Source organism: Vipera ursinii (assembly GCF_947247035.1).
Source record: "Vipera ursinii genome assembly, chromosome: 6".
In the NCBI taxonomy this organism is placed as follows: domain Eukaryota; kingdom Metazoa; phylum Chordata; class Lepidosauria; order Squamata; family Viperidae; genus Vipera; species Vipera ursinii.
In genome coordinates, this window is record NC_139515.1 from 9,758,238 (window position 1) to 9,779,925 (window position 21,688).

The 21,688-nt window shown below is 42.2% G+C and overlaps 1 protein-coding gene across 2 annotated transcripts in view; it reads left to right on the forward strand.

The window, feature by feature from the left end:
* Positions 1-21,688, forward strand: part of ELAPOR2 (endosome-lysosome associated apoptosis and autophagy regulator family member 2) — a 102,825-nt gene that overhangs the window by 76,828 nt on the left and 4,309 nt on the right. Inside the window, exons 13-21 of one of the 2 annotated variants that reach the window (XM_083366243.1) lie at positions 481-618; positions 3,658-3,921; positions 6,119-6,292; positions 8,678-8,867; positions 11,172-11,268; positions 13,232-13,333; positions 15,765-15,891; positions 17,642-17,820; positions 19,326-19,491. In XM_083366243.1, the coding sequence (XP_083222369.1) occupies positions 481-618; positions 3,658-3,921; positions 6,119-6,292; positions 8,678-8,867; positions 11,172-11,268; positions 13,232-13,333; positions 15,765-15,891; positions 17,642-17,820; positions 19,326-19,491 (1,437 nt within the window). The remainder of the gene's footprint in view (positions 1-480; positions 619-3,657; positions 3,922-6,118; positions 6,293-8,677; positions 8,868-11,171; positions 11,269-13,231; positions 13,334-15,764; positions 15,892-17,641; positions 17,821-19,325; positions 19,492-21,688) is intronic. The other variant, XM_083366244.1, reaches the window with a different exon arrangement.

Sequence of the window (21,688 nt, forward strand, 5' to 3'; positions counted from 1 at the left end):
ATAAATGGGATTTTTAAAAAAACCTGGTTAATTTAGTAAGTCAGTTAAGTATGTTCTATGAATGCAGACCATTATATCTATTATCTTACAGAGGAAAGCAGATGTAGGAGATGACCCGACTGAGATGGAGGGAGGGGGTCAAGTGCATCATCAGTCTCGAATCCCTTCGTGCCCCTAAGCGATCTTAAGCCCAGGCTGCCTTGAGTTCTGTTAACTCTTATCTCCCGCTAATTTCCTTTGGCTGTTAGTAGTTCAGATTCTTGTAGAAAGCTTAAGCTTGCAATAAACCTTTATATTCATTTGAACTGCCTGGATTTCCTGATTTTCCTGTGCTTGACAGAAGATTTGAGTAAAGGTTGCTTTTCCTTGGAACAGGCAAAGTCTTCCATTTGACTCGGTCCTGTCAACATTATCTAACAACCTCAATTCTGCTACCTAACATGTGTTTTCTTAATGTTTTTTTTGTTGAATGCTTTTCAGGACATCAATAAGAAGAGCACAAACGTGGTGGAGTCATGGAGTGGAGCTAAGGGCAAGCAGTCGTACGCTCATATCATTTCCAAGAACGCTTCCTTTACCTTCACCTGGGCTTTCCAAAGAACCAATCAAGGCCAAGATGTAAGTCTTAACAATCATTTCAGTGAAGTTGCTAAGTGGTGTGTGGATCACAGTCATGTGACCATGGGAATGTTGCAATGGCTGGAACTTGGAGGACCAGTTGTAGGTACCAGTCATTTAGCACCGTTGTAGGTTCGAACAAACAATTGTTGAATAGGTGATCGTTAAGGGAGAACCACTTGTAATAGCATTACATAGGGGAATCTGCAAGGCATAGGGTTAAATGTTAAGATGGCAGCCATGGTGTTACAGTCAAAGTCTGTCCCCTCATTACTCACTTTGAATGCTCAGTCGCAGCTGTCACCATGCCGATCCTCTTCCCTGCGGTTACTCCTGGTGTTACTCTGCTACCTGCAAAAAGAATTGGTGGCTTGTTCAACGCAAACGATACAACCCTTCTTTCAGTTGCAATCTCCAGGTTTCTGCAGTCATTTCATTTCGCAAGACTTGTGTGGGATACAGTAACCTGCAGTTATATTGGCAATATCCCTTTTCCTCAGAAAATTTGATCTGCAAGCATTTTGACAGTTACAATCCAGATAGCTGAAATCTTATTAGCTGCTACCTTGACAAGCCGTGCGAGTTCCAGCCATCAGTTCACGGAGCTTCATTGCTCATAAATATATTGTACTTATTACATTTGAATATTCCCATTTGCTCAACAATCTGTTGGCCTAAGCTTCGCTGAAGGTTAAGTGATGCCAGCTGTATTTTAACATTTTGAAAATTGCTGCTGAAATCCGTCGTAATTTAAATACACTTAAAGTGTAAGTGGGTAAAGAATAAATATTTAGGCTGAATGTCTCCTTAGACCAGACATGTCAAACACAAGGCCCGGGGGCCGGATCCGGCCCGCGAATTGGTTTCATGTGGCCTGCGAAGCCATCCTGGAAACAGTGAGGGAACAGCCCCCACTGCCTTGGCCCTGGCCCAGAGACCCTCCTTCTGCCAGAGACCCTCAGATCTGTCCCACTCCTGCCCAGGCCCCCATAGGCACCCTTGATGCCAACGATGTAGAGCTGGCCACGCCCACCCAGTAGGCCATACACACTCTAGCCACGCCCACCCAGTAGGCCACGCCCACCCAGGCCATACCCACCCAGCACCCTGAGGGCAACTGCAATGCTGGTGTGGCCCTCAATGAAATTGATTTTGACACCCCTGCCTTAGACGCTCTTTCCCATTTCTTGTAAAATAATTCATTCTTTGTGCATATTCAAGATGTTTCAAAAATATGACTCCAAAACAAACTAGAAATCCTGAGCCAAGGACCCCACAGTCCTCCTCCTCTTCATCCTCCTCCTCCTCCTCCAAGAGCACCAAGGACCCATAGTTGTCCTCTTCCTCCTCCTCCCTTTCTCCTTCTCCCCCACTCTGCAAACCCCACTCCCTTCTAACACTGATGATGTTACCTAGTTGGGTCGTGAAATGTCCCAAGAAAACAGCCAAGCACAGGAGAGCACAAAGATTTCACAGCTCCTCCTCCTCCTCCTCCTCCTCCTCCTCTTCCCCTCAGAGAGCATCAAGGACCTCCCCCTTTGTGCACATTCAAGATGTTTCAAAAATATGACTCCAAAACAAACTAGAAATCCTGAGCTACAGGTTTGTTTTTTTTAAAATAAGGTTGGTTTTGATAAGCTTGGCAGATAGAAAGGCAAGTCAGGTTTGTCAAGGAGATAATCTAGAAAATCCAGGATTGTGTTCTAGGCCTGGAAAGATGAAAAATGCTCTAGAAGAAGTATCATATCAAAAAAGTTTGACTTGAAGGCTTAAAGTAGTAAGAGCATCACATCCTACTGATGAGTGATTTTCCCCCCTGGTTTCTCCCAAGGATCCCATTTGTATCTGACCTTTATTAGACTTTGTTTTTTAAAAAAATGAAATGGAAAGTGAAGTGCCGCTTTGTAGAATCATCTTAATTCACCAGAATGTGTGGGGGCCCTATCCACTTTCTTATCTACCTCGAAGGAGGACTCAACAGAGAATGGAGAAACCATTCACTGCTTTGGTTCTGATGTTTTATAGCTGCTCATTGGTCCAGCTCTTTTTGGACCAAAAGATAAAGAAGTCCGCAACAATATGTTACTCACATTTCAAGCTGGCCTTTGGCCAAGAAAGGATTGCCTGCTTGTCTCGAGAAAATATCATTGTTTTTCTTTCTTCAGAAATACAGCATTGCTAGGTTTGAGCGAGAAAGAACAGTCTGATGTTTCGCTTCAAAGCAGAAGTGGAAAATACTTGTCCCAAATGTCAGAGATCATCCAATTGCCCTGCATTAGAGAATGGAATGGAATTGCTAAAGGGGTGGGTGGGTCCTTAGTGCTGTCTGTTTGGTTGCTTTCTTGCATTCCCTTCTAACACTGATGATGTTACCTGGTTGGGTAATGAAATGTCTGCAAGGAAACTGCCAAGCTCAGAGAGCACCAAGGACCCCACAGTCCTCCTCCTCTTCATCCTCCTCCTCCTCCTCCTCCAAGAGCACCAAGGACCCATAGTTGTCCTCCTCCCTTTCTCCTTCTCCCCCACTCTGTAAACCCCACTCCCTTCTAACACTGATGATGTTACCTAGTTGGGTCGTGAAATGTCTCAAGAAAACAGCCAAGCACAGGAGAGCACAAAGATTTCACACCTCCTCCTCCTCCTCCTCCTCCTCCTCCTCCTCCTCCTCCCCTCAGAGACCACCAAGGACCGCATAGTTGTCCTCTTCCTCCCTCTTCTCCATTCTCCACGCTGCAAACCCCACTCCCTTCTAACACGGATGATGTTACCTAGTTGGGTGATGAAACATCTGCAAGAAAACCACCAAGCTCAGAGAGCACCCAGGACCCCACAGTGCAACCGTGAGCTACAAATATTACCCTTCCATTGGTAATTACTGAAGTAGGGGTGTTTGCAGACAGCTCTTTATTGACCGGAGTGCCGCATTTCCTAGATAATGATGATGGTGACGATGACAATAGGCAAGATAGAAAAGCGATGTATTTAATGGATCCTAGTGGTAGCCACTTTGTTCTTTTTTGGGGGGACTGTTTCTTTCAGAACAGGAAGCTGATCAACGACGTGGCCAAGATCTACTCGATCACTGTGAGCAATGCAGTTGACGGAGTGGCTTCCTCTTGCCGGGCCTGTGCGATTGGTCTAGAGCCGTCTGGCTCTTCCTGCATCCCATGCCCTGTTGGGCACTACATAGAGAAGGAAACCAACCAGTGCCAAGAGTGTCCTCCCAATACGTACCTCTCTATCCATCAAGCCTATGGAGAAGAAGCCTGTGTTCCTTGTGGGCCTGGGAGCCAAAGCACCAAGGTAAAGGGGGCCCATCAAAAACATTGGGCTTTGGAAATAAACATGACCACAAAGGATTAGATCAGTGGCTTGTCTAGACCAGGATGTGTCCAATTCTTGTCCATCACAAAGTCTCCTTGTTGTTGTTTGTTGTTAGTTGCGAAGTCGTGTCCGACCCACCGTGACCCCATGGACAACGTTCCTCCAGGCCTTCCTGTCCTCTACCATCTTCTGGAGTCCATTTAAGCTCATGCCTACTGCTTCTGTGACTCCATCCAGCCACCTCATTCTCTGTCGTCCCCTTCTTCTCTTGCCCTCAATCTTTCCCAGCATTAGGCTCTTCTCCAGTGAGTCCTTCCTTCTCATTAGGCGGTCAAAGTATTTGAGTTTCAACTTCAGGATCTGGCCTTCTAAAGAGCAGTCAGGGTTGATCTCCTCTAGGACTGACCGGTTTGATCGCCTTGCAGTCCAAGGGACTCTCAGGAGTCTTCTCCAGCACCATAGTTCAAAGGCCTCAATTCTCTGGCGCTCAGCCTTTCTTATGGTCCAGCTTTCACTGCCATACATTGCAACTGGGAAGACCATAGCCTTGACTATACACACTTTTGTTGGCAGGGTGATGTCTTTGCTTTTTAGTGTGCTGTCTAGATTTGCCATGGCTTTCCTCCCCAGGAGCAAGCGTCTTTTAATTTCTTGGCTGCAGTCCCCTCCTTGAGCATTCTCTAAACATACTAGTTCCCTTGGCCGTTCCTCATACAATTTTAGTCTTTAGAACCTTATCCTCTTTGTTGCTTTTCTCTGCACTCTTTGTAGAATCCCAGCATCTTTTTGTGTGTGTCGTGGTCACGAGAACCGGATGCAATATTCCAAGTGTGGCCTCCTTAATGCAACATAGAGTGGCACTATCACTTCCCATGGCCTTGATACTATCCCTAGGAATTTGTTGGCTTTTGGGGCTGCTGTGGCAGACAGCTGAGTTAAGCAGTGGTAGATGATAGCAGGCAGATAAACCAGTACACTTTTCCAGAGACTAGAGGTGAGCTACCATGTTTTTCTTTTCTTGTGAAAGCTTTACCTGGTCATGCCAGAAGTTTTCAAGAACTCATTCGTCCCTCTTAAATGATCAAAGGCCTGGAGACTAAAACCTATGAAGAACGGTTGCAGGAATTGGCTATGTCTAGTTTAATAATAAGGGACGCAGTGGCTCTGTGGGTTAGGACGCTGAGCTTGTTGATCAGAAGGTCGGAAGTTTGGCAGGTTGAATCCCGAGTGCCGCGTAGCAGAGTGAGCGCCTGTTACTCGTCCCAGCTTTTGCCAACCTAGCAGTTCGAAAGCACGTAAAAATGCAAGTAGAAAAATAGGGACCACTATGGTGGGAAGGTAACAGTGTTCCGTGCGTCTTTGGCATCTACTCATGCCGGCCACATGACCATGGAGACGTCCTTGGACAAGCGCTGGCTCTTCGGCTTTGAAACGGAGATGAGCACCGGCCCCTAGAGTCGGAAATGACTAGTACGCATGTGCGGGGGAATCTTTACCTTTACCTTTTAGTTTAATAATAATAATAAAAAGAAATAGGGGTGACATGATACCAGTATTCCAGTATCTAAGAGGCTACTAGAAAGAAGAGAGGGTCAATTTATTTTTAAAAGCACCAGAAGGCAGGGCAAGAAACAATGGATGGAAACTAATCAAGGATAGAAGCAACCTGGAATTAAGGAGAAACTTCCTGACAGGACAATTAACCAGTGGAACAGCTTGCCTCCAGAAGTTGTGGGTGCTCCATCACTTGAGGTTTTTAAGAAGAGACTGGACAGCCACTTGTCTGAAATGATATAGGGTTTCCTGCCTGAGCAGGGGGTTGGACTAGATGACCTCCAAGGTCCCTTCCAGCTGTATTCTGATTGATTGATTGATTGATTGTTTTACTGCAAAGGACATGGAGATGATAGTAGTCCCTTCTTTGGTCAACATCAAGATACAGAACTTTCAGATATTACTGAACTACATTTCCCAGTAAACCCAGCCTCAGCATGATGAATAAGAAGGAAGGGGATACTGGAAGTTATAGCTTATGAATGTCTGGAAGATATTGGTAATCTCTTTTCTGATCTACTCCATTGTGATGATTATTTGTGTGGTTTGTTTCCTCCAAAGCTTAGTTTGCAACTTGATTTCCTGTATCTTCCTTACTTCTTATTTTGTGTTCTTTTCTCAGGACCGTTCTGCCTGCTATAATGACTGCATGTTCTCCTATGTCAGGAACAATCAAAGTCTGATTTACGATTTTAGTCGTTTGAGCAGAGTGGGCTCATTAATGAACGGACCAAGCTTTACAGCAAGAGGCACAAAATTCTTCCATTTCTTCAATATCAGCCTGTGTGGATCCCAGGTAAGTGTCTATCCTTTCTAAGATCAGAGCTACTGTATCTCTTGCATGCCAGACACGAGGCAATTTTGTCTGATCAGACCTAGGAGGTGTGCCTTCTCTGTTGTGGTGTCTGCCCTTTGTAATGATCTCCCTTCTGTTAATTCAACAGGCCTGACCCTTTTAGCATTTAGGAAAAATGCTAAAAAAATGTTAAAATGTTAAAAAATGTTTAAAAAAACCTAGTTTTCCCCTTGGCAGTTGAACCTGAATAACAGATAAGCCAGTTTTGGGAAGGTGGGTTTGAAGGATGCCACCTGCATGCTGTCATTATGTTGATTTTGGTTTGTTTCCTACCATGCCATTCATTTAATACCCAATGCCTGGAATCACGGTCATGCAATTTGGGTGGCCCTATAAATCCAAGCAAACAGATACATAAATAAAATTTGTCATCTTATTGGTATTTGCAGCCGATTGGAGAGTGGAAATGATAAAAGGACTAATTGATTCTTGACCCTGTTAATAAGAGGTATGCTATCAGATCCAAGTAGATTTGGGATGCAAAAACCAGCAAATTACAGACAAATCTAATTCTCTGCTACCATATAGTGGTTCTTTCTTTCTTTCTTTCTTTCTTCCTTTCTTTCTTTCTTTCTTTCTTTCTTTCTTTCTTTCTTTCTTTCTTTCTTTCTTTTCTTCCTTCCTTCCTTCCTTCCTTCCTCTCTTCCTTCCTTTCTCCCGATCAATTCATCTCACTGTCAATTCATTAAAGTAGCCACATCATTAATATAGCTATTAAAAAAGATGCTTCTTTGTTGTCTTGAACCCTGAGAAAAGAATGGCTACACTGTATGTAAAGAATAATATGTAGCCATTTTTAATTAGAGTTTTGAGATTGTCATTGCACAACAAAATCTTTGCAAATATTGTTGAGGATGTTGAAAATATGGTCCCTTTTTTTTGGCAGACATTCAGACTGAACAAGATCTGCTCTGATCCATAAGGGGGACATTCCATTCACAAAACGATTTCTTTTATTATCTGAGATCAATCATAAAACAGATCTACAAGTATTGTTTCCTGTTTTATTGGTCCCATTTGCGCCATCCCATGGCAATATTGAAAATTTTATAGCTTTCTCCTGCTATTTTCATTCACTTTGTGATCGTTTATTGCACTAGATGGCACCCACTGCCTTCTGGTTATTTGGGGGAAAAAAACTAATATGTCCAGAATCTATTAAGAAATAGTGCACAATATTTATATTCTCAGATGAGGTTTCTTGAGGGTTTGGCTACTTTCATTTATTTAAATTATTTTTTGATGCTCAATGATATTCTGAAAAGTGGCCTATCAGCGCCCACTGTAGGGCCTCTTGATGGAAAAATGGCATCAAACTAGTTAAGGGAGCAACAGCATCAAATCACATTTGAAAAAAAAAGTGAATATTGGTGCAAAATGTTCTTGGAGAAAAGCTGGAACCATTCACCATTTTCAGTGCGAAAATCGAATGGGAGGAATATATCATAATACCACGTTCTGTTTTGATGCAGTTGTTGCAAAGTGGCAGGCCACGCCCACACATCTAAAAATTATACAAAACTTGGCACTATTTGTGCAATAGGAAGAATACATCCATTTATATGCAAGGCTCGCAAGGTTTATAACTAGCATGCAGATACACAATGTGGATGTTCCATACTGAAGTACACCGAGCATTTTTCTGTTGCTATGTGTTAAAGTTGCTGTTTCTATTCTTTTCTCGTTCTTTTAAATCACTGTTAAGTGGCCGTATCATTATCTAAACGCCAAATTACACCTCATTGTGCTGTGCAAGAAAGCAACATGATTCCTAGCTTGCGTGCTTTTTCTTTTTCTTTCTTTCTTTCTTTCTTTCTTTCTTTCTTTCTTTCTTTCTTTCTTTCTTTCTTTCCTTCCTTCCTTCCTTCCTTCCTTCCTTCCTTCCTTCCTTCCTTCCTTCCTTCCTTCCTTCCTTCTTTCTTTCTTTCTTTCTTTCTTTCTTTCTTTCTTTCTTTCTTTCTTTCTCTCTCTCTCTCTCTCTCTCTCTCTCTCTCTCTCTCTCTCTCTCTCTCTTTCTTTTCCTCCCTCCCTCTTCTTTTCTTTTCTCTCCCCCCTCCCATCTTTCTCGCTTTTTCATTATCTTTGAAAGAATCGCAATGACCCCTTCACAGCTGCACAGCTCCATTTTTGCGGATGGTTTCCTGAATTTGTCAGCAAGTTAGCATGAAATTGTAGAAGGATCTGACTCTGGTTTGACATATGTGAAGAAGTTTGCCATGGAAGCCACACACACACCCACACATACACACACACACACACACACACACATACACATACACACACAGAAAGACAAATCCTTTTTTTCCCCCATTTTAACTTCCCCAGGGAGAAAAGAGAGCCATTTGTGCGGACAATATAACGGATATCACCCTAAAGGATATGGTGGCTGAGTCAGAAGATTATTCCAATGTGGTGAGGGCATTTGTCTGCCAATCGACCATCATCCCTCCGGACAGCAAAGGCTTCCGCCCTGCTTTGGCCCTTCAATCTAACAGCCTGGCTGATGTGTTCCTTGGTAATCTTTGGCTTGTTGTGATGCACGAATGAACAGCAATAAAGTAGCTGAGACGGAAGGAAGTATGATGTCATGGACCTCACCCAACAGAACTGTGATTTGTAGAAAGACGATGATTTGGGGACGGGCAATTTTTGCAAGTCGAAAGACATGTATCGGGGGATGTCTGTATCCTCTAGCAAGGAGGGTGTTGAGAGAGGAGAATATTTGTAGTTCAGGGTTTAATTATGGGGTCCTTGGTGCTGTCTGAGCTCGGTTGTTTTCTTGCAGATGTTTCATGACCCAACTAGGTAACATTACCAGTACTAGTAGGGAGTGAGGCTTCCTCTCATTTTAGAATAAAATATAAACTAGATTATAAAATGTCCACTAGAATATTAAATGAGAGCAAACCCTGCTTCCTACGAGCATTGATAATGTTACCTAGGTTGGTAATGAAACTTCTCCAAGAGAACAACCAAGCTCAGAGACTCCCAAGGACCCCTCAAGGTTAGTTCTGATAGACCCTGATCTCAGGACATCATCTTGGTGTCCTTGGTGTAGCAGTGGGCTAATGCCTCCTTAAGTAACACCAGCTGCCTCCAATTAGTGCAGGTTCGCGTCCCACCAGGCTCAAGGTTGACTCAGCCTTCCATCCTTCCCAGGTAGGTAAAATGAGGACCCAGATTGTTGGGGGCAATTAAGCTGACTTCGTAATAATGCCGCTTGGGGTGTGTGTGAAAGCCCTAATAAGCAGGCATATACATAGAATGAAGGCTACTGCTAAGCTTGTAAGCCGCCCTGAGTCTTCGGAGAAGGGCGGGATATAAATGGAATTAAAATAAAAATAAATAAAAAATCTTTGACTAACATAGGAGCCATGGCATGGTGACAGATGTTTTCTGTCAGGACCAAGAGGGAGCAAAGTCTTTCTTGACTTTCATATCGGTACAGTGATCTTAGAAGGAGCTAAACTATCGAATTTCCTAATATTTGAAAGGGAGACTATTAAGAAATCCCAGAATGTAGGCTAAATTTCACTGCGGGAAATTTAGGAGGACAACGGTAGATCTTCTGCTTATTATTGCCAAGAAAATTACTTGGCAATAGATGTCTATATAATCAGCAGGAATTGAGATTGATTTGTGGTCTTTAGCTCAATCCTTCCATTCCATTTTTCCCTCAAAAGAATACAGCAATAGTTATAAATAGATACAGAAAATAAATATATATTTGAGAGTAAGTGGATTGCATTTCTTGGATCTGGAAGCCTTTCTCAGATTCTCACTCTAGGGTCAAATCCTGCTTCCCCATTCCTCATGGCCCTCACAGTAGATCCAAGAGATACTACTGAGATTTAATATTACCTGCAGAGTAGACTTCCAGGTTGGAGCTTCAAGTTCTTGAGATGTTCTTCAAGCTCTTGAGATGTACCTTAAGTTTGGAGATACTCCAAGATAACATGCTGGATAGCAGTTTTGGTAATAGTATCTTTTGGAAAATGAGAATAATAATAATAATAATAATAATAATAATAATAATAATAATTATTATTATTATTATTATTATTATTATTATTATTATTATTATTATTATTATTATTATTATTATTATTATTATTATATTTATATACCGCCCTTCTCCCGAAGAGTATCCTGTTACTGATTTATATATATATATTTATATATATATACACACACACAGGATTATCTAGAAATAATATCTCTGTTTGACCGACCAACCGATTTTAATGGATTACTGTGTGAAAAACCATTCTTTTAAGGTTTAGGGGTGATTTTTTTTTTAGTTTTCTGTACTGAATTGCTAACAAATTAGACTCCAAATTACTTTTGTAAGAAAGCTTACTTTATTCCTATGCCTCCATGGCTCAAGGGGGTATCATTACAGATTTGTGCAGAGAAGCTTCAGCACTTATAAGCGTCTCCCTTTTTCTGAGTCAAAAATCTACTACTTCACAAAAATATCGCTCAAAGCCTTAACTGAGTTGAATTTCCTTCTTGGTGATTATATTCATGTCCTCTTCTTGGCAAGAATATGCAAGTAGTTTGTTTCCACTTTTTTCTGGGATGTTTTTCAATTTCCTGGCTAGTCTAAATGTGTGCGTACATTTAATTCTTCCACACAGTCTTGGGTTTGGTTTTTTTATAAGAAACCAGAAAATATATCAGTTTGGCCTTAGACCAATTGCATTGTAACCAATCAAATCTGCCTGATCACTTTATTTTTTATTTTTTTGGAATATATAGTTTTCCTCCCAACCACCTATAGATTCTTTCAGAAACGATTTTCTTTTCTTCTTTGCAGGAGCAACTGTTGAAACTACACTAGGAAATATTAATATTAAGCCAGAAATCTTTGAGCAATCTGAAACAAAGCTACCCGATGTTCATTTCTATTACAAGTAAGTAGGAGAAGAAATTGCTCGATGCTTCGCACTCCTTTGGTATCTGCAGAAGGAAAGTAAAAATTCAAGAGGAGCTTACCTTGTCATCGAGGACCAAATTCAGTAGTCAGGAGACACCATAATTTATTTTGTTTGTGGATGTTATAACACTCCTCTAATATCATGCTTCCTTTTTCCCCCCCTCTTGCTACATTTGTCCTTTTTTTTTTAATCCCATTTATATCCCGCCCTTCTTCGAAGACTCAGGGCGGCTTACAATCTAAGAAGCACAAATCAATGTGCTTAGCAATAGCCTTCATTCTATGTATATGCCTGTAGGATTCAGTTGTTCTTCCTGGTCAACCAATTTTATTCTTGCTCTTCCCGTGGCTACTTTCTGATTGGGGAAATGAAGTCTCTCATGGCACAATTGAAAGACATTCTGCTCCTTACCCAGGCTGTTGCTCCAGCTGAATATTCTGGGACTTAATAAAGGAGAATATTTGTAGCTCAGGGTTGAACTGTGGCCTCCTTGGTGCTCTCTGTGCTTGGTTATTTTTCTTGCAGATGTTTCCTGACCCAACTAGGTAACCTCATCAGTGCTAGAAGGGGAGGAGTTTGTGGAGTAGAGGAGGAAGTGGAGGAGGAAGACTGTGGGTCCTTGACGCTCTCTGAACTTGTGGTTTTCTTGCAAGTGTTTCATGAACCAACTAGGTGACATTATGCACCACTAATGGGCTTACCCAGTTTAGGTAATGAAACATCTGCCAGAAAACAGCCAGGCTCAGAGAGCACCAAGGACCCTTCATTCTGGAAGTCAACAAGCCAGATTCTCTTCATGACCATGTGATTCCCTTAACTACTGCCTCGCTTAGCAATGGGAATTCCGGTTTAAATTTTGGCCCTAAGTCGAAGTCTCCCTGCAGTGGACAAACAGGAGAATATTAGACTGGGGGAATCAACTTTCTTCCATCGTCCCACTCCCAAGTTTTCAGAAATATTTATTACTAAATATGTATTCATCTGTGTTGCTGAGTCTCAAATAATGTGGAAGTTAGGCAGGGTTAGATCTGATTAGGCCCCTTAATGGGAATGTAGCCTGGACTGGGATATATAAATAAAAGGTAAGGGTTCCCCCGCACATGCGTGCTAGTCGTTTCCAACTCTAGGGGCCGGTGCTCATCTCTGTTTCAAAGCCGAAGAGCCAGCGCTTGTCCAAGGACGTCTCCGTGGTCATGTGGCCGGCACAACTAGACGCCAAAGGCGCACGGAACGCTGTTCCCTTCCCACCATAGTGGTCCCTATTTTTCTACTTGCATTTTTACGTGCTTTCGAACTGCTAGGTTGGCAGAAGCTGGGACGAGTAACAGACGCTCACTCTGTTACGCGGCACTCGGGATTCAACCCGCCAAACTGCCGACCTTCTGATCGACAAGCTCAGCATCCTAACCCACTGAGCCACCGCGTCCCTTTTATTTATATATATAAATATATATAAATACACACACATATACACACATACACACACACACACACACACACACACACACACATTAATCTGAAAGAATGCAATGGCATAAAATCCCCATACTACTAGTACTAATCATTATCATAGTCATAGTCACAGTCACAATCACAATCACAACCATCACAATCATAATCATAGTCATAATCTGAAAAAATGTAATGGCAATATATCTCCATACTGTTGCCATTGAAATAGCTTGGATGTATTCATGAAGTCACCAGGGTAGAGCTTGACTCAAGATTTTATTTTATTGCCAAGTCTTGGAGCTGCTAATAAATATTATAAAAACTGGCAGCTTAATTTGCAGCTGAGACAAGAATGGGAGAAGACTCCACCCCTCCGAAAAAATTAACGAAGCTATGAAAACACCTGGTTTTTCAGTGCAGGAGGCAGAGAGCTCTGCATCTCTCTAAATAACATCTGGATTTTTTTCCCCTTCTCATTTCTGTCCAGGTCTTCAGGAGTTTCAGCCACTTGTGAAAATGGGCGTGTGTCTGTTGTGACAATGAGGTGCAACCCCACGAAACTTGGCCAGGGAGACATTTCAGTTCCCAGGTGCGTGTTAACGATGAGAAATTCAAGCAGAGGCCTCTCAAAGAGATCTCTGTCTTTCTGAATAATTTAATATGTTTCAGATTCTTGTGCAATTCTTTCGGAACGTTATTGGAAGAACCACCTTAACGTTCGCTTTCACCTTCAATTTAAGTAACATCTGGAGAGCCTCTTGAGCAGGCTTTCTCCGCCATTTTGTGCCATGGATCCTTCTGAAACACCCGGCAAAAATCCGTGGGCTCCTTCTCAGAGAGAACGTATTTCGTTGCATAAAATAAAATGCCCAAAGGAAACTTCTTACTCCCGGTTATCAAAATATTAAAAATAATTCCGATAATATCAGATAGCGAGATTTATTCAAGTTAACCAACATTTTTGGAGCCATCTGTCAATTACTTTGTTGCCTACATTCAACACAAGTAGGCCTTTTAACTACGGCCATTCGTTCCATGATGGTGCTGTATGAATGGTAGTTACAGCCAGTCTTTGGAATTGCCGCTGTTCTAGCAACTCCACTGTCCTGTGATGCATCCCTTAGCAATGGATATTCTAGTCCAGGGGTCTTCAAACTTGTCCCTTTTACGATTTGTGGACTTCAACTCCCAAAATTCCTCGGCCAGCGTGCCTGGCTGAGGAATTCTGGGAGTTGAAGTCCACAAGTCATAAAAGGGCCAGGTTTGAAGACCCCTCTTCTAGTCCTTATTGATGTCAAAGGCTGAGGACTCCTTGTAATGAATGAAAAGCTAAGTCTTTTAGTGTCCCAGGGTTGGTCCCAATAGTGCTGTTGAAAAGGTAGCTGGACTTGCTCCTTGTTGTTTTTTTCCTCCTTGAAAACACTTAGCTTCTCATTCACGAGAAGTAAAGAACTGAAGAAGCTTTTTGGACGAGAAGTGAAAAAAGGAAAAAAAATATATCAAGAAAGTCCAAGTTGCCTTTTGAACTGCCCCTTTGGGTCTAAATTCTGCTAAGAATGTAATGAAAATGAAGACTTAACTTTTTCCCCATCCATGTTCACCATTGCTTTGAAACAGGGGTCTTCAAACTTGGCCATTGTATGACTTGTGGACTTCAACTCCCAGAATTCCTCAGCCAGGCATGCTGGCTGAGGAATTCTGGGAGTTGAAGTCCACAACTCATAAAAGGGACAAGTTTGAAGACCCCTGCTTTGAAATCTCTCCACAGAACAGATTCCTGAAGACCATCTTAAAAACTGGTCTAGAATATCTTGCTCGTATTCTTCTTCCTAACATATTTCACTCTTACTCCATAGAATTTTTGTTTATTTTTTTCCTCCTAGACAGGCTCTGCCGAATTTGACCTTGTAGTTTAGATTGGACCCCTTTCCTTTCCATAATTGCACCAGGCTGAACTCTTAACCATCTGCAAACTAAACTATAAACAGTGTGTAAGATTGACGCTTGCAAAAGACCAGCCCTTGGATGACTCCAAATGTGTGCATGCTGCTAACTCAGAATCAGAAGAGGAGGAGGAGAAGACCACGTGTTAGAGATTAGACTCCAGCAGGATCCCTTGTTGGAGGATGGCTGAAAGCACCACTGAGTAACTAAGATGCCACCCATTAAAGAAGCAGAGTGCTCATAATATGTTTATCTTGGATGTAGGAGGTGAATTTAGCAACAGGCCATTGTTCTGCGTTTTCAGAACATCGTTTATGGCCAGCTTTTTTTGCAGGACATGCACTGGTGACATGGTAGAAGCCTCTTTGAGAACCAATTAAGTTATTTATTATTATTATTATTTATTAAATTTTTATACCGCCCTTCTCCCGAAGGACTCAGGGCGGTGTACAGGGCAATAAATATAAAAACAAAGTACAAAAGTTAAAAAACTATTAAATATTATGCCCGAATATAAACAGTAATTAAAAGCCATATTAAAACCCCAACCCTAACCCATCAAACCAGGTCGGATTGCTCGAATAAATAAGTTTTTAGATCCCGCCGGAAGGAGCGAAGGTCGGGGGCCATCCATAGCTCGACCGGCAAGCAGTTCCACAGGTCTGGCGCACCCACAGAGAACGCCCTCCCCCTAGGGGCCACCAATCAACATTCTTTGATCGGAGGCACCCTGAGGAGGCCCTCTCTGTGGGAGTGCACTGGACGGAGGGAAGTTGATGCTGGCCGCAGGTGTTGCCGTAGGTAATCCGGACCCATGCCATGTAGGGCTTTGTAAGTCATTACCAACACCTTGAATCTCACCCGGAGGGCAACCGGCAGCCAATGCAGCTCGCGGAGCAAAGGTGTAACATGGGAGTATCGGGAGACTCCCAGCACAACTCGCGTGGCTGCATTCTGCACCAGTTGGAGCCTCCGAGTGGTCTTCTAGGGCAGCCCCATGTAGACAGCATTACAGTTAACAATGTTCTCCCTTTTTGAATGCATCCCTCTAACTCAGCCAGTATTTTTTCCTCCAGTTCTTGTCCCGCAGGTACCTGTGATGGGTGTATATTCCACTTCTTGTGGGAAAGCGCAGAAGCTTGTCCCATGTGTAACGAGCAGGACTATCACGAGATCGAAGGGGCTTGTAAAAAGGGGCACCAGGTAATTAACTAGTTACGTCTTTGGTGGCAGGATCAACACAGGCTGTGTAGTTGGACACTACAGTATGCTTTCTATCTGATTAAAAATTCTAATTCTGTTACAAATTTGGGTAGGGCGTGAGAAATCCCAAATACGCCTGTCAATGCTGCAAACATTGGCATGTTTTTGTTTAAACTGCTTCACTTTGAATCTTGAAGGGAGGGAATTTTCTAACGACTATTTTGAGAAGATAAGAAAAGGCCCCAGTACAGAATGGGAGGAGAGACCTCATATGTAAAACTAATTGGATAATGTGATTTATGACATGTAGATAAGGGGGGGATTGTGTGTGTGTTACGATGGGTTTGGGGGGAGGAGATTTCAGATTCTGGCATCCCTCCATGAGTGCCAATGTTTCATTTCATTACAAAGACTTTTATATAAATAGTGTGCCTGCAACTTGTTTAAGTTGTGTCATTCATCGGAACCATGTCAGCGCCATCAGTGACCTTGGGTCTTCATTTTTTTTTCTTCCACGAGCAGAGCTGAAACATAAGTACTTCGAAATATGAGAATATACTAAGACTTAAAATCATTTAAAATGAGAAACACAAAGAAAGGAATAAGGTGCCAGTTGTTGAAGAGAGTTGTTTACAAACCCCCAGTTGATCCCTGGCTAGTTTTATGGAAGCCACTAGATCTGTTCTTTGGGGACAAAAATGGGTGTGGATGAATGCCGTTGGAGATCTTGTATTCAAAAGAAAGGGTGAGAAATTTGCCAGCCCTCTTAAATGCGGCCATATATTAAGATGTCCGCAGGATATAAAATAATATATGGCTGGTGAAAATATTGTTTGAATGGAAGATCTAGTCCCAAGTAAAAAGGACTAGGTCTTCTGTCTGTGGAAAGTCTCATTCATCCAGGTCATGGATGTCCCAAAGCAGCTTTTTCAAAAAACAACTGGATTTTCCTTTGTTTTTTCCCCCTTGAATACGTTTTGCTTCTCATCTAAGAAACTTCTTCAGTTCTGGAGAACTGAAGAACTTCTCCAGAACTGAAGAAGCTTCTTGGATGAGAAGCAAAATGTCTTCAAGGGAAAAAAAACAACAACAAAGTCCAGTTGCCTTTTGAAAAAGCACTTTTGGGACAACCATGACCTGGATGACTGAGAATCCCCATAAATGGAAGACCTAGTCCTTGTTATTTGCAAAGATTCTTACAGAAGATGCTAAGAATAGGATGGCCCAGAGAGGAAATTACTTCTTAAGCAAAAGCGTATCTTCAGCAGTGTGCAGATAGAAGAAATATCTTGAATATGAGGTCTTGCTTAGAAACATAACAGAGAGGAGTCAATTAAATGTGCTTTACAATGAGGAAGAGAGAAAGGGGGAAAAACAATACTAATTGCATTCCTATCCTGACTGTTTACTTACCGTGGAATTATTTGTCCTCACTGGAAATCATAGACGATGGTTGATTAGATCCTTAGGCTCCTAGGATGTTCCAGTTTAATATTAAACTGTTTAAATAAAAAACGTATCTACTTGTATATACGTGCATTATTTCTTACTTCTCCTTAGCTGGCCTGGGATTGACTTAATATGTCATTGCTTACTGTAAATGTAAGCTCCGTAGAACTGAGTGGAATTGTCTCCTAGGAAAAATCAAATGTATAAAATTGATTGATTGATTGATTGATTGATGACTCACTCATTCATTCATTCATTCATTCATTCATTCATTCATTCATTCATTCATTCTCTCTCTTAGGAAACCTTATATGTCTGGAATGAACCGAAGTTATGTATAAAAGGGGTTTCCTTGCCTGAAAAAAAGATTATAATTTGTGAAACGGTGGATTTCTGGCTGAAAGTCGGCGCAGGGGTTGGTGCCTTCACAGGAGTCCTGCTCATTGCCTTAACTTGCTACTTCTGGAAGAAAAATCAGAAGTGAGTGCCCTATGTCCTTTTAAGGAGAAATCTAGTTGATTGGCTGATTTTGCAGAGTTCAATTCAGCTCAGGGTCCTGTCTTTCTCTGGCTTTCTAGATCTCAGCTGACAAGAGTTTCTGGAGTGACTCTGTTTATCCTTTCCCCCCAAATTAACCATCTCAAGAAGGAATCCATCTTTTTTTTAAAAAAAAAAATCTCATTAACAAGAAATCATAGCCAAATCAACAAGGGGGCAAAATGGGATGCCACGTTGATTAGATCTCACCCATTTGCTGTAGCCTCACAACAGCGTCATTTTATAATGACGCCGTTGTGAGGCTACAGCAAATGGGTGAGATCTAATTTGGGTTCCTCGGTGCTCCCTGAGCTTGCTGGTTTTCTTGCAGACGTTTCATTACCAAGCTAGGTAACATCATCAGTGTGCACACGATTACTTTGCTTCCTGCCTCTCTTGAGAGACAGTCTGTCCTCCCATTGTTGGAGAGTTCCATTGGCCCACCCACCCCCCTTTCCTGATTCCCCACTCTTAGTTTGGCACCTTGCCTTGCTAAGGAGCCAAACTGCAGGGCTCTTGTCAACTTGCACCATAAATTATGAAGGAGAGGGAGGGGTGGCCTCTGAAAACTCCCCCAAAGTCTTCCGTACTTTTGATATGCAACTTATGTTTGCATTGCCTTGCTTCTGCATCTGGTAGGAAGCTCTGCTTAATTGTATTAAATATCTACCGGAAGAAGAATCTTTTCTTATCTCGCTGATTAATACCCCCAGTTATAGTCTCTGTGAGTTGACAAGGTTGCTTCTTTTTTCTTTTTTTAAAAAATAGTTTATTTTTTTTATTTTAATTCCATTTATATCCCGCCCTTTCTCCGAAGACTCAGGGTGGCTTACAAGCTTAGCAGTAGCCTTCATTCTATGTATATGCCTGCTTATTAGGGCTTTCACACACACCCCAAGCGGCATTATTACAAAGTCAGCTTAATTGCCCCCAACAATCTGGGTTCTCATTTTACCTTTCTGGGAAGGATGGGAGGCTGAGTCAACCTTGAGCCTGGTGGGACACGAACCTGCACTAATTGCAGGCAGCTGGTGTTACTTAAGGAGGCATTAGCCCACTGCTCCACCAAGGCTCAATAATATAATATAAAATACAAAAATAGAAAAGACAATAGTGGGAGAGTAGGGGAGGGAGAAGGAAAAAGCGTAGGGGAAAAGTGGAAAAAGAAAGAAAAAGCGTTGACTTCCAACTCCCTTTGGTGCAGCAGAATAAGATAATAACATCAAACCTCAACTTTTTACGTTTACATGGTAATATAAACTAGCCATTTCTATATAAAAAAACTATCTAAACAGGCAAAAAAGCAAAATCAAGGTTTAATTCCCCCCCCTCCCACCGCAAGCAGATTCCCGGAAGTGGAAACAAAAGTAACTGTATTTTTTCTTTTTCTTTAATCAAAGCAGTCAATTTAGCGCCAACATTGCTTCTGTCTGTATTGGTTTCCGCAGATTGGAGTATAAATATTCGAAATTGGTAATGACGGCCAATTCAAAAGAGTGCGAGCTTCCGGCTGCTGATAGCTGTGCGATCATGGAAGGAGAAGACAACGAAGAGGAAATAGTGTATTCGAATAAACAGTCGCTGTTAGGAAAACTCAAATCCCTGGCCACGAAGGTAAGCGTGGGAACCCCAAGAAGTAATTTCTGACTGCAGTGGTATCTGGTCCTCTGAAGCATCACAACAGAATAATTTAGAGGAAAATAACAAATAACAGAGTTGGAAGGGACCTTGGAGGTCTTCTAGTCCAACCCCCTGCTCAAGCAGGAGACCCTATACCTTTTCAGACAAGTGGCTGTCCAGTCTCTTCTTAAAAGCTCCAGTGATGGAGAAAGGAGGGAGGAAGGAAGGAAGGAAGGGAAGGAGGAAGGGAAGGGAAGGGAAGGAAGGAAGGAAGGAAGGAAGGAAGGAAGGAAGGAAGGAAGGAAGGAAGGAAGGATAATAGGATTGGAGGGGACCTTGGAGGTCTTCTAGTCCAACCCCCTATATCATTTCTGACAAATGGCTGTCCAGTCTCTTCTTAAGAGCCTCCAGTGATGGAGAAAGGAGGGAGAGAAGGAAGGAGGAAGGAAGGAAAAAAGAACAGCAGAATAATAGAACTGGAAGGGACCTTGGAGGTCTTCTAGTCCAACCCCCTATATCGTTTCTGACAAATGGCTGTCCAGTCTCTTCTTAAAAGTCTCCAGTGGTGGAGCACCCACAATTTCTGGAGACAAGCTGTTCCACTGACTAATTGTGCCAAAACAGCTATCCTCCGCTTATCACCATTTCTTTAGTGACTGTTTGAAGTTACAATAGCACAGAAAAATGTGTTTTATTTATTTTATTTTATTTATTTTATTATATTTATATACCGCCCTTTCCCGAAGGACTCAGGGCAGTTTACAGGGTGATTAAAACAAAAAATACAAAAGTTAAAAACAATTTAAAAAATTATATCCGTCCCTGAACAAATAAAACCCCAGTTAAAATTAAAATTAAGATTTATGACCATCATCCAGCATCCCCATGGTCATGAGATCAAATTCAGGTGTTTGGCCACTGGCATATATTTATAATGGTTCCAGCATTCTTGGATCACGTGATCTCCATTGTGACCTTCCCAATCAGCTTCCAACAGGCAAAGTCCATAGGGAAAGCAGCATTTGCTTAATGACCACGATTTACCTAACCACTGCAGAGCCTTGGTGGCGCAGTGGTTTGAATGCAGCATTGCAGGCAAACTCTGCCCGCTGCCCGCAGTTCGATCCTGACCAGCTCAAGGTTGACTCAGCCTTCCATCCTTCTGAGGTCGTAAAACGAGGACCCAGATGGTTGGAGGCAAAATGCTGACTCTGTAAAACCACTAAGAGAGGGCTGTGTAAAGCACCGTGAAGCGGTATATAAGTCTAAGTGCTATTGCTGTTTAGAAAAAGGTGGAAGTCAATGAGATGAAAATATCTAAGCAAGCCAACTATCTGGGACCCATACCACAAAGGAAAAGCATTTCTCCAAAGTCATTGCTGAAAGCAAAATACCATATCCCGGAATATTAAAGCACCTACATCCTCTAACGCAGGGATCCTCAAACTTGGTCACTTTAAGACTTGTGGACTTCAATTCCCAGGATTCCCCAGCCAGCCATGCTGGCTGGGGAATTCTGGGTGTTGAAATCCACAAGTCTTAAAGTGGCCAAGTTTGAGGACCCCTGCTCTAAGGCACTCATAGCAGCTGCCTCAAAGGACATCCCTTTGATCATGGTGGTGCAGTGGTTCGAATGCAGCATTGCAGGCAAACTCTGCCCACTGCCAGCAGTTCGATCCTGACTGACTCAGTCTTTCATCCTTCTGAGGTGGGTAAAATAAGGACCCAGATTGTTGGGGGGCAATAGGCTGACTCTGTAAAATCCCTCAGAAAGGGCTGTAAAGCACTCTGAAGCGGTATACAAGTGTCATTACTATTGCTATCCACCTACCAAAAAAGGTCGTAAAATTGGTCACAACCCACTTAACAATTGCTTTGCTTTGCACTGGAAATTCTGGTCCCGATTTCAGTTGTAAGTTGAGGACCACCTGTATGGAATATTTAATAAATAAAACTGGTCATTGCACAGCACAAGCTTTATAAGGAGCATCCTCTATGCAATTTCATTATTATTTTTTCTTAACGTGCAAAATCTTCTCTGCATTTCATGTGATTTTTCCCCCCCTCTTGCGCATTGGTTTTTTTTTTTTTCACTCGAGGGAGTTCATTCTCGTAAAACGGTCATGTCCCTTTCTCTCCCTCAACCTCAAAGCAGCTTCCAGAAAATCTTTAGAAAGCTATTTAAAATTTA